The sequence below is a fragment of the Rana temporaria genome, chromosome 3 (genome assembly GCF_905171775.1).
Source record: "Rana temporaria chromosome 3, aRanTem1.1, whole genome shotgun sequence".
In the NCBI taxonomy this organism is placed as follows: Eukaryota; Metazoa; Chordata; class Amphibia; order Anura; family Ranidae; genus Rana; species Rana temporaria.
Genome location: NC_053491.1, coordinates 102,826,656 through 102,838,891, shown reverse-complemented (window position 1 = coordinate 102,838,891; position 12,236 = coordinate 102,826,656). Strand labels below are relative to the sequence as shown.

Here is a 12,236-nt window from a genome sequence, read left to right as displayed (position 1 = left end):
AGGGCACAGACTCTGGCAGTGTCTGTGCAGAACTGCAGCAGGCAGGGAGAGAGTGTGTAGTGCAGTCATTCTCAGTCACACTGTGTGTGGGGCACTGGGGAGCAGCTGAGAAATAGGAGCCCAGCCTGCTATGCTGGAATTTGTAGTCTCATGAAGGGGAGGACAATGCTCACACATACTGGGGTATCATTTAAAGTAAAAGGCTCTGTGCTGTGAGGGGCTGCTATGGCTGGCCTGACCCCCCCCCCCCTTCTAGAAATACTTACTGTCTGGCACACTGGTTTAAAGGGGAACTCTGCAGACTCTGGGGTAAAGGAGGACCCTGATGTAAGTGGGATCTCTGTGGAGTCTGTGGTAAACATAGATTCCTCACACCAGAGTTGCCTTTTGTGTCAGAGTGCCCCCTTACAGTGTATATAAAGGGGAACTCTGATGTAAGTGGGGACTCTGAGAACCCTGATATAAGAGGGAATGCTGGTAAATCTGGGTGACCAGAGACCCCTTACATCAGAATCCCCCTTTACACCAGAATCCACAAAATTCTTTACATCAGATTTCCCAGTGTTAAGCCCCACCCGCAGACCCCCACAATCACATCCCAGGGTTGTGGGGAAGAGGCCCTTGTTCCCATCAACATGGGGACAAGGTGTTTTGAGGTGGGCCACAAAGCACCCCTTCCTCCCCATGTTGAGAGCATGCAGCCTGGTATGGTTCAGGAGGGGCGCTCGCTCATCCTCTCCCTTCCCTGGCCTTGCCGGGCTACATGCTCAGATAAGGGTCAGGTATGGATTTTAGGGAGGGAGGCACGCCATTTGAAAAAAATGTGGTGTGGGGTTCCCCTCCCAATTAATATCAGACCCAAAGATTTTTTTTTGCCTTCAATTTTTTTTATATATTCAGCTATTGACTCATCAATTGTTAAGAATGTGGCGGCCGGTTTCCTGGCCCATTTCTTAACAACAAGCTATACACAGTGTATTAAAGTGGGAAAAAAACGCAAAACATGAAAACAAATAAAAAAAAGGCAACAAAAACACAACACTTCCATTTTTGGTATGGCTCGATTAAAGTCTGATACACGCAAAACGCAATCTGCTGTGAGAAATAAAGGGCCAGATTCACAAAAGGGATACGCCGTCGTATCCCTGTTTCTATCTATGCGACTGATTCATAGAAACAGTTACGCATAGATATCCCTAAGATCCGACAGGTATAATAGTTTTACACTGTCGGATCTTAGGATGCAGTACCGCGGCCGCCGCTGGGGGGAGTTCGCTTCGTAAATCAGCGTCGGGTATGCAAATTAGCAGTTACGGCGATCTACGAAACTTTTACCCGTCGTTACGTCGCCGCAAGTGTTAGTTTGCCGTCGCAAAGATAGGGCACCTTTTACAAAGTGGAAAATTACTCCACCATGTAAAAGTATACCCGTCTTTCCCGCGTCGCTTTTGAATTTTTTAAAAAAAAAATATTTTTCCCGGCGCAAGTCTTTTTTTCACGTCGCGATCACAAAACGTCGGCGCGTCGTAATTTTCGCGCAAAGCACGTCGGGGAAATTTGTGTCGGGAGCATGCGCAGTACGTCCGGCGCGGGAGCGCGCCTAATTTAAATGGTACCCGCCCCATTTGAATTGGCCCGCCTTGCGCCGGACGGATTTAGGATACACCGCCGCAAATTTCCAGGTAAGTGCTTTGTGGATCGGGCACTTAGACAGAAAATTTGCGGCGGTGTAACCTAAATCGGTTACGTTACGCTGCGCCCGGGCTACGTGAATCTGGCCCAAAGTCCCTGACCCTTTCCAAAAACACACCAGCTGTAAAAACAGCCCAACTGCAAGGGATAATTTCTTTATTTGCCCGGAGTTGGACTTTAATGTGCATAGTCTAGGCCAGTGATGCCGAACCTTGGCACCCCAGATGTTTTGGAACTACATTTCCCATTATGCTCATGCACTCTGCAGTGTAGTATCATGGGAAATGTAGTTGCAAAACATCTGGGGTGCCAAGGTTCGCCATCACTGGTCTAGCCATTGGTTTACTTTAAAAGATCACTGCAAAAATATAAGGATCATGTGATATTCACCATATATATGAAATATTTACATAATTATGTGAGTTAATAATTTGCACATATACATCTTGAATACAGAGAGTCGTTACTTGTTATACAAAACGATATCTGGCCTCCATATTTTTGAAGATGGTATTCGTATGAACTCAATTCCTCCATACCGACTTGGCTCCCATTTCAGCTTGTAGTCATTCCATATCTGCAACATAAAAACAAATGTAAAGCTATGTGTTTTATAAAGACCTCCAAAATCTGAATTTTATTCAGCTTATATTTTGACCAGCAGTTCCCTGTTAATATGCCAATGAGGTTTTTAAAAAAAAACTTTCTGTTTTCAATACATACTCAATAGACACAGACAGCAGGATTCAGCCCCGCCCCCTGGCTCCTGCATCATTGGATTTGATTGACAGCAGTGGGAGCCAATGGCTCCTGCTGCTATCAATCTATCCAATGAGGACCCAAGACAGCGGCTGGACTCTGGAGCATCTGTGCTCGTCCCCGTTGCTGGAAAGATCAGGCTCAGATAAGAAAAAGGGGGGTTTTGGTCAGCTGCAGCAAAGGAATTATTTTTTTTCACCCTAAAGCATTAAGGTGAAACTCTTTTAATGCATTGTCTGCAGTACGGTGAAAACATTCCACTAGATTTACTAGACCCCTCTAGCCTTAAACACTTACCTGGCTCCAAGATAACACTGCAGCTATGTCTGGGCTACAGCGCCGCTATCCTCGGTTTCTGGTCTCACAGCAGACAATGAGGGCAGTGGAAGCCATAGGCTTTTAATGCTATTGGTCACGGCAAGTTCCGTAAGCATTATATAAAAAAAATGTATGTAAAAACTTGCCATAGCCTGACAGGTGCGTGTGTGCCTGGGACACCGCCGCCCTTTCGTCCATACTTACGCCGGGTCCTGGCCCCAGTGAGCGGTTGCTCCATCTGGTGTGTTCCGGCCTCTGTGAGCAGTTGCTTAATCTGGTGTGCCCATACACTGCGGGTTCCGACCCCGGTCTGCGGCTGCTCAGCCTGGCGAGTCTTTTACACTGTCCCAGCACTGGGCAGTTAAATTCCAGAGTTTGCTGACACCAACACTCCTGGCCATCTTCCCCAGCAGGTCCAGGCCCCTCACTTAGCCCATCTCGCAGGCAGCCCTCCGGCCGGCAGCAGCTCCTCTCTGGGCTTGTTTCACTGCGTCACCTCCCTCCTTCTCCTAGCAGCCAATCTGACTGGCTCTCCACTCGGCCAATTGGGTATTGGGTCTCAGGACCTGCTTCCTGATTGGCCGGGAGGAGAATCAGTGTTACAATAGTATATATTCATTTGCTATTGTCACACAACTGGGTGGGCTTGAAACGCAGTGCCCTGCGCCAGAGCCCACCCTTTTTTGAAGACTATTATAGCCTCTGACTCTAATTATGTGCTTCAAGAACCCCCCCCCCCCATTGGAATCCATGGTCCAGTGACCTGCATATAGATCAAGGGGCCGGACACATGGATGGGGGGGGGGGGGTGGCGCCCATGCATGGACGGGCTGCCACTGCACCAAATACAACAAACATCAGCAGGATAGTGTAGTTACCCCACAGACAATTGTTATGTTAATTTTTGTGTATATGTATTGCAGGTCTGTTTGTTTTACAATGCACACATATTCTCATTTTGTGTAGCAAATGTTTATCAATGTTTATCATTCCAGGTAGACTATTTTGTGCCACTAGAAGCCATAGCCACCATAAATGAAATCTATCAGATAGCTACAGAATTGAGGTACCAGCCTGGAGAGTACCGTATTTATCGGCGTATATCGCGCACTATTTTCCCCTTAAAATAAGGGGAAAATCGTGGCTGTGCGATATACGCCAATAGCCGCTTCCCGCGCTCAGTTTGAAATCCTGCGCCGACATATACCGAGTGCAGTACACTCGGGTACATTCGGCTAGCCTCGGCTTCGCTCGTGCTCACGCATAAACGTCACAGAGCGTGAGCGCGAGCGAAGCCGAGCCTTGCCGAATGTACCCGAGTGTACTGCACTCGGTATATGTCGGTGGAGGCGTACGAACTGAGCGCGGAAAGCGGGGACTCGACTTGAGGCGCGCGCTGGAGAAGCCGGGAGGACACCATCGAGGCCGCAGACGGACGCCGGACCGGACGATGGACGCTGGGAAGACCAAAACTGTAAGTATTAAAAGCGTATAACTTTTTTTATTACAGGAATTTCGGGGGCAACTTTAGGGGTGCGCGGTATACGCGGGAGCGCGTTATACCTCGATAAATACGGTATGTTACATTAATGTTCTGCAACACAGTTTGGGGGGAAAAAAGGTCAGTGAGAGAATATCCTGGAAGAAGGCAGTTGAGAAAGACTTCAGAGAGACTCCCAGCAGAATCCTTCCTTGTCAGATTCCTGTTGTTCAATGCCTAGAGGTCAGCACAGAAAAATTGGGGCAGATCCAATATTTTTTGTCTGCCTAAGAGAACTGAGGAGTGCTGACTGCTGAATTGTATGTGCCACATGATTCTCACAAGCAAGTTCCTTGTGCTACAGTGACTGTAGATTTCTAGCATTGCATCGCTCTCCTGCAACACAGCGCTAACACATCTTCCTCAATCTGTTCACCCCATCAAGAGCTAGTGTGAGAGATTGTACTGCATTGCATAATCATGGAGAGTTAGTTACATATAGAGGATAAAGAAAGACAATTGCTTTGCAGTACAGAGGAACCTCGGATTGCTAGTAACGCGGTTTACGAGGGCTTCGCGATTCAAGCTATTTTTTTTTTTTTTAAATCTTGACTCGCAAGACGAGCAGGATTCAAGCCGCTGGGGTGTGCAGTACCACATTTGGCCAGAGGTGTGGGGGCACCGCACCGCTGGCCACATGTGATACTGCATAGACAAGCAGTGGCTGTGGAACGGATTATCTGAGTTTCCATTATTTCCTATGGGGAAAATCGCTTGGATATACTAGTGCTTTGGATTACAAGCATTCTTCTGGAACAAATTATGCTCGTAATCCAAGGTATTACTGTAGTTCCTTGAGTAAGTGAATATTATGAGAAAAGACACTTGCTATTTCAGGGTGCAGTACATTGGTTACTATTTTATTACTTTGGAAAGAATATTGTTATTATATATTGTGCAGCCTCAACTCAGACTTGTGAACTCACCAACAGACAAGTCTGGGATTTATGTTAGGCCTCGTACACACGACCGGACATGTCTGCTGAAACTGGTCCGCGGACCAGTTTCAGCGGACAGATCCGATCGTGTGTACAGGCTAGCGGACAGATTTCCAGCGGACAAATGTTTCTTAGCGTGCTAAGAAACATGTCCGCTGGAAAGCTGTCCGTCGGACATGTCCGCTGGTTAGTACGTCTAACCAGCGGACCGAAATCCTGCGCATGCGTCGAATTGATTCGACGCATGCGTGGAAGCATTGAACTCGCTCGATGGAGAATGTCGGTGTCGTCTACGTCACCGCGTTCTCTGTCCGCGGGGATTTCGGTTTGATGGTGTGTACAGCCATCAGACCGAAATCTCCGAGCGGACATGTCCGATGAAAACGGTCCGCGGACCATTTTCATCGGACATGTCCTGTGGTGTGTACGAGGCCTTACAGGTAGTTTAGCTAGAAGATGTAAAGTGAATCTTTTGATTATGCTTGCTATGTTTCCATGCTAAAACTGTGATTTCATTTGTAGGTAATGCTCTTGTTGCTCTGTTTGCTTTAACCATTTCTCTTATTTTTAACATGCAGCCACCGCTTACATTGAGGGAAAAAAGTATTTGATTTACGTTTGCCCACTGACAAAGAAATTATCATTTTAAAGGTAGGTTTATTTTAACAGTGAGAGAAAGAATAACAACAAATATATCCAGAAAAACACATTTCAAAAAAGTTATAAATTGATTTGCATTTTAATGCGTGAAATAAGTATTTGATCCCCTATCATTCAGCAAGATTTTTGGCTCCCAGGTGTCTTCTATACAGGTAACAAGCTGAGATTAGGAGCACTCTCTTAACCACTTAACCACCAGCCGCCGTCAAATAACGGCGACAAAGTGGTTGCTTAACTCTGGGAGGATGTTATATAACGTCCTCCCAGAATCACGCTCCAGCGCGCCCCCTGGGGCGCGCACACGGGAATTTCCGTGACCGCCGGGTCTGGAGGACCCGGCGCATCACGGATCACGGTGAATTGCCGCTGATAGCGGCCGTTCACCACGTGATCGCTCCGTCCAATGACGGAGCGATCACATGTAAACAAACCGGCGTCATTTGATGACGCCGGTTCCTCCCTCCTCTCTCTGTACCGATCGGTACAGTGTGAGAGGAGAGCGCGGATGGCAGCAGCACTGTGGGATGGATCTGTGACTATTGCAGTCACAGATCCATCCATCCCTGCTCAGCCATCCCTGCATTAACCCCTGCAATACTCTTCCTTCCCTGCGCAATACTCTGCAATACCCCCTGCGCAATACTCTGCAATACCCCCTGCGCAATACTCTGCAATACCCCCTGCGCAATACTCTGCAATACCCCCGCACAATACTCTGCAATCCCCCCTGCGCAATACTCTGCAATACCCCCTGCACAATACTCTGCAATACCCCCGCGCAATACTCTGCAATACCCCCTGCGCAATACTCTGCAATACCCCCTGCGCAATACTCTGCAATACCCCCACGCAATACTCTGCAATACCCCCACGCAATACTCTGCAATACCCCCGCGCAATACTCTGCAATACCCCTGCGCAATACTCTGCAGTACCCCCTGCCCAATACTCTGCAGTACCCCCTGCGCAATACTCTGCGCAATACTCTGCAATACCCCCGCGCAATACTTTGCAATACCCCCGCGCAATACTCTGCAATACCCCCGCGCAATACTCTGCAATACCCCCTGCCAGTACTCTGCAGTACCCCTTGCGCAATACTCTGCAGTACCCCTTGCGCAATACTCTGCAGTACCCCTTGCGCAATACTCTGCAGTACCCCTTGCGCAATACTCTGCAATACCCCCGCGCAATACTCTGCAATACCCCCGCACAATACTCTGCAATACCCCCCGCACAATACTCTGCAATACCCCCGCACAATACTCTGCAATACCCCCGCGCAATACTCTGCAATACCCCCGCACAATACTCTGCAATACCCCCCGCACAATACTCTGCAATACCCCCCGCACAATACTCTGCAATACCCCCGCGCAATACTCTGCAATACCCCCGCGCAATACTCTGCAATACCCCCGCGCAATACTCTGCAATACCCCCCGCAGAATACTCTGCAATACCCCCCGCACAATACTCTGCAATACCCTACGCACAATACTCTGCAATACCCGACCAATACTTTGCAATACCCCAGCCAATACTTTGCAATACCCTGGCCAATACTCTGCAATACCCAGAAAATACTCTGGGGGAAAAAATGCGTTTTAACCACTTCCCGCCCACGTCATATGAGGTCCTTGAATTTGTGCAGGGATATCTAAATGATGCCTGCAGCTACAGGCATCATTCAGATATCATTTTTTTCAGCCGGCGATTCTCTACACCATAAGAATGATCATGGCGGCTGTTCCGACTCTTGATCGTTCTTACGGGAGGCAAAACGGGACGTCCCCACTCCCTTCGCCCTCTGGTGCTTCTTCCGACTTACCGCTGCAATCGAAGCCAGGATTGTTTTTTTTTTCTCCCAGGCTTCCTAGCCTAGAGGTGAGATGTGGGGTCTTATTGACCCCATATCTCACTGTAAAGATGACCTGTCATGCTATATTCCTATTACAAGGGATGTTTACATTCCTTGTAATAGGAATAAAAGTAATCAAAACATTTATTTTTGGGGAAAAACGTGTCAAACTAAAATAAATAAAGTAAAATGAAAAATAAAAATAAAAAAATAACATTTAAAGCGCCCCTGTTCCCGCGTGCTCGTATACAGAAGCGAACGTGCACGTAAGTCCCGCCCACATATGAAAACGGTGTTCAAACCACACATGTGAGGTACCGCTGCGAACGTTAGAGCGATAGCAATCATTTTGGCCCTAGACCTCTTCTCCAACTAAACAGATGTAACCAGTAAAAACATTTAAAGCGTCACCTATGGGGATTTTTAAGTAGCGAAGTTTGGCGCCATTCCACAAGCGTGTGCAATATTGAAGGGTGACATGTTGGGTATCTATTTACTCGGCGTAACTTCATCTTTCATATTATGCAAAAACATTGGGCTAACTTTAATGTTTTTTTTTTTAAAAGCACAAAACTGTTTTATTTCCCAAAAAAATGCGTTAGAAAAATTGCTGTGCAAATACCATGCTTGATAAAAAGTTGCAACGACCGCCATTGTATTCTCTAGGGTCTTTTCTAAAAAAGCATATATAATGTTTTGGGGTTCGATGTAATTTTCTAGCAAATAAATGATGATTTTTCCATGTAGGAGAGAAATGTTAGAATTGGTCTGGGTGCTCCAGAACGCTTGAAGGTGCTCCCTGCATGTTGGGCCTCTGTTTGTGGCCACACTGTGTAAAAGTCTCACACATGTGGTATCGCCATACTCGGGAGGAATAGCAGAATGTGTTTTGGGGTGTAATTTGTGGTATGCATATGCTGTGTGTGAGAAATAACCTGCTAATATGAAACTTTTGTGGAAAAAAAAATAAAAATAAAAAAACCTTTTTGCAAAGAATTGTGTGAAAAAATTACAACTTCAAAAAACTCACAATGCCTCTTTCTAAATACCTTGGAATGTCTTCTTTCCAAAAAAGGGTCATTTGGGGGGTATTTGTACTTTTCTGGCATATTAGGGTCTCAAGAAACGAGAGAGGCTGTTAGTACATCAGATGTGATCAAATTGATACATTTTCAGTAATTGGTACCATAGCTTGTAGACCTTATAACTTTCACCCAGACTAAAGAATATCCACATTTTTATTTTTATTTTTTAACCAAAGATATGTAGCAGTATACATTTTAGGCCAAATTTATGAAGAAAAATTCATTTTTTGCAAAATTTTATAATAGAAATGAAGAAAAATTCATTTTTTTTTACAAAATTTTCGTTCTTTTTTCATTTATAGCGAAAAAAATAAAAACCGCAGAGGTGATCAAATACCACCAAAAGAAAGCTCTATTTGTGGGAAAAAAAGGACAAAAATGTCATTTGGTTACAGTGTTGTATGACTGAGTTATTGTCATTCAAAATGTGAGAGCACCGAAAGCTGAAAATTGGTCTGGTTATTAAGGGTGTTTAAGTGCCCAGTTGTCAAGTTGTTAAAGGGAGTGTTCCTAATCTCAGCTTGTTACCTGTATAAAAGACACCGGTCCACAGAAGCAATCAATCAATCAGATTTCAATCTCTCCACCACGGCCAAGACCAAAGAGCTGTACAGGGATGTCAGGGACAAGATTGTAGACCTACACATGGCTGGAATGGGCTATAAGACTATCGCTAAGCAGCTTGGTGAGAGGGTGACAACAGTTGGTGCAATTATTCACAAATGGAAGAATCATAAAATAACTGTCAATCTCCCTCAGTCTGGGGCTCCATGCAAGATCTCACCTCATAGAGTTTCAATGATCATGAGAACGGTGAGGAATCAGCCCAGAATGACACAGGAGAATCATGTCAATGATCTCAAGGCAGCTGGGACCATAGTCACCCAGAAAACAATTGGTAACACACTATGCTGCAAAGGACTAAAATCTTGCAGCGCCTGCAAGGTCCGCCTGCTCAAGAAAACACATGTGCAGGCCCATCTGAAGATTGCTAATGAACATCTGAATGATTCAGAGGAGAACTAGCTGAAATTGTTGTGGTCAGATGAGACCAACATTTAGCTATTTGGCAACAACTCAACTCGCTGTGTTTGGAGGAGAAGGAATGCTGCCTATGTCCTCAAGAACACCATCCCCACCATCAAACATGGAGGGGGAAACATTATGCTTTGGGGGTGTTTTTCTCCTAAGGGGACAGAACAACTTCACTGCATCAAAGGGATCAAATCTTGGGTGAGAACCTCCTTTCCCCAACCAGGGCATTGAAAATGGGTCGTAGATGGGTGGGTTCTATATTATTCCAGCATGACAATGACTCAAAACACACTGCCAAAGGCAACAAAGGAGTGGCTCAAAAAAAAGCACATTAAGGTCCTGGAGTGGCCTAGCCAGGCTCCAGACCTTAATCCTATAAAAAATATGTGGAGGGAGCTGGCCCGTTGCTACAAGGCAGGCAAACCAAGCAATTGCTTGGGGCCCCCGATCTGGCTTGGGGCCCCAAGCAGGGCCCTTGCCGCGCTTCCTATATGCTGCAGCCACCTGAGCGCTCTATAGAGAGCCTGCAGCACTGCTGCCTCGAGTCATCACTTCTCCTTCTCTGTAGAGTGGTCCGGACTCCGGCCAGGTATCGCACGGTACAGGAGATTCAGTTTCCGATTCCCGTCTAGACTGACAGGAAGTGCACACTGAGTGCTCACTTCCTTTCAGTCCGGCCGAGAACAGGAAACTGAATCTCCTTCCGTGCAGTACGGACCCGGTAGGGATGGAGGGGGGGCCCGGGGAGATTAAAAAGAACATGGGGGGCTTTGTGTGTGTGCGTGCGGGGGGGCAGGGGTTGGGGGGCCTCCATGTCCATTTTGCTTGGGGCCCCCAAATTCCTTCAAACGGCCCTGGGAGGGAGCTGAAGGTTCATGTTACCAAGCGTCAGTCTCATAAATCCTAATGACTTGGAGAGGATCTGCAAAGAGAAGTCGGACAAAATCCCTCCTGAGATGTGTGCAAACCTGGTGGCCAACTACAAAAAACGTCTGACCTCTGATTGCCAACAAGGGTTTTGCCACCAAGTACTTTATCATGTTTTTCTGGATATTTTTGTTGTTATTCTGTGTCTCACTGTTTAAATAAAACCTACCATTAAAATTATAGACTGATAATTTTTTGGTCAGTGGGCAGATGTACAAAATCAGCAGGAAATCAAATACTTTTTCCCTCACTGAATGAGGTTAGGTTCACACTTTTGCAAGCCAGGAAAGCTCACAAAATTGCACTTGTTTCCAACCTGCAAGCAAAATGTGGTGTTCTTTAGCAGACGTGTGGTTAATTGTTAACCATTTCATCTCTCACACCTGTTTATCCCCTATGGACCAGGCCATATTTTTACATTTCAGCTATGTGTCTATTCATGAGGCTATAACTTTGTAATTACTTATGATACAGAATTGATACATACATCATTTTGTGAATTTTATGAATTTATTTGCATTTTAAAGTGAAGTACTAGTAAAAAAAAGTAAGATAAAACATTTTCAAGTTTGATCGGCTATATTTTGAGTACAAGTACCACTGTGGAGAAAATGTATCGATTTTACTTAGCTGCTTGTTCTATTTACTGCAACACAAAAATAAATTTTTTTGGTACAAAGCATGTTAAAGTTATATAAGAAAAAAAACAAAAAAAAAAAACAAGGTTTCTTTTAAAACTGGTAAACACGGCTTATACAGAGTGATTTACTGAAATTAATAGGTTAAATGGTAAAATGAAGGTTAAACAAGAGCATGTATAGGCTAATTAAGTGTTAAAATTCCCTGTGCACACAATAAACCCTTATATGTGTTAACTACAGCAATCTCATCTCACAAATCGCTGTCTGTTAGGGAACTGAGGAGATAAGACAGCTACTGTTACTTTTGCTAAAATATACAAGTACACTGTGATTGGCTGTCACGAAAAGATTGTAGCATCAGAAAGGAAATTTCTTTGGACAGCTGTCTTCCTGTAGAGGGAGCTCTAGAACCGAATAACCATTGTATATCTTTCTAAAATATCAGCTTTCCCAAAAATTAAGCTGACAATGTCATAATAACATAATAACATAAATGGAAGCAGCTATAAGAACATTTAACAATTTTGAAAGCAAATATTTAAAACGCATGAATAGCTGGAGAAATTTCCCTTCATTTCCGGGAGATGCACTGTATTATTTTGTAAAATAAAGTGGAACTATAGGCATTTATTTTTGGATAGAATAAGGGAGGATTATAACCCCTGTCAGGTTTTTTTTTTTTTTTACTTTCTCTCCCATAGCCATAGCCAAAGTAGAAAGGGAGAGGAAATCCCTGCTAATTAAGGGAATTCATTTGGCCAGATTCAGGTAGGGCAGCGT

General features: G+C 45.1%; 1 protein-coding gene across 1 annotated transcript in view; it reads right to left on the bottom strand.

Annotated features, from left to right (window-relative positions):
* The window catches only part of LOC120931562 (neuronal acetylcholine receptor subunit alpha-3-like), a 45,214-nt gene that overhangs the window by 7,460 nt on the left and 25,518 nt on the right, over positions 1–12,236 (bottom strand). Inside the window, exon 4 of the mRNA XM_040343131.1 lies at positions 2,160–2,269. Coding sequence (XP_040199065.1) covers positions 2,160–2,269 — 110 coding nt within the window. The remainder of the gene's footprint in view (positions 1–2,159; positions 2,270–12,236) is intronic.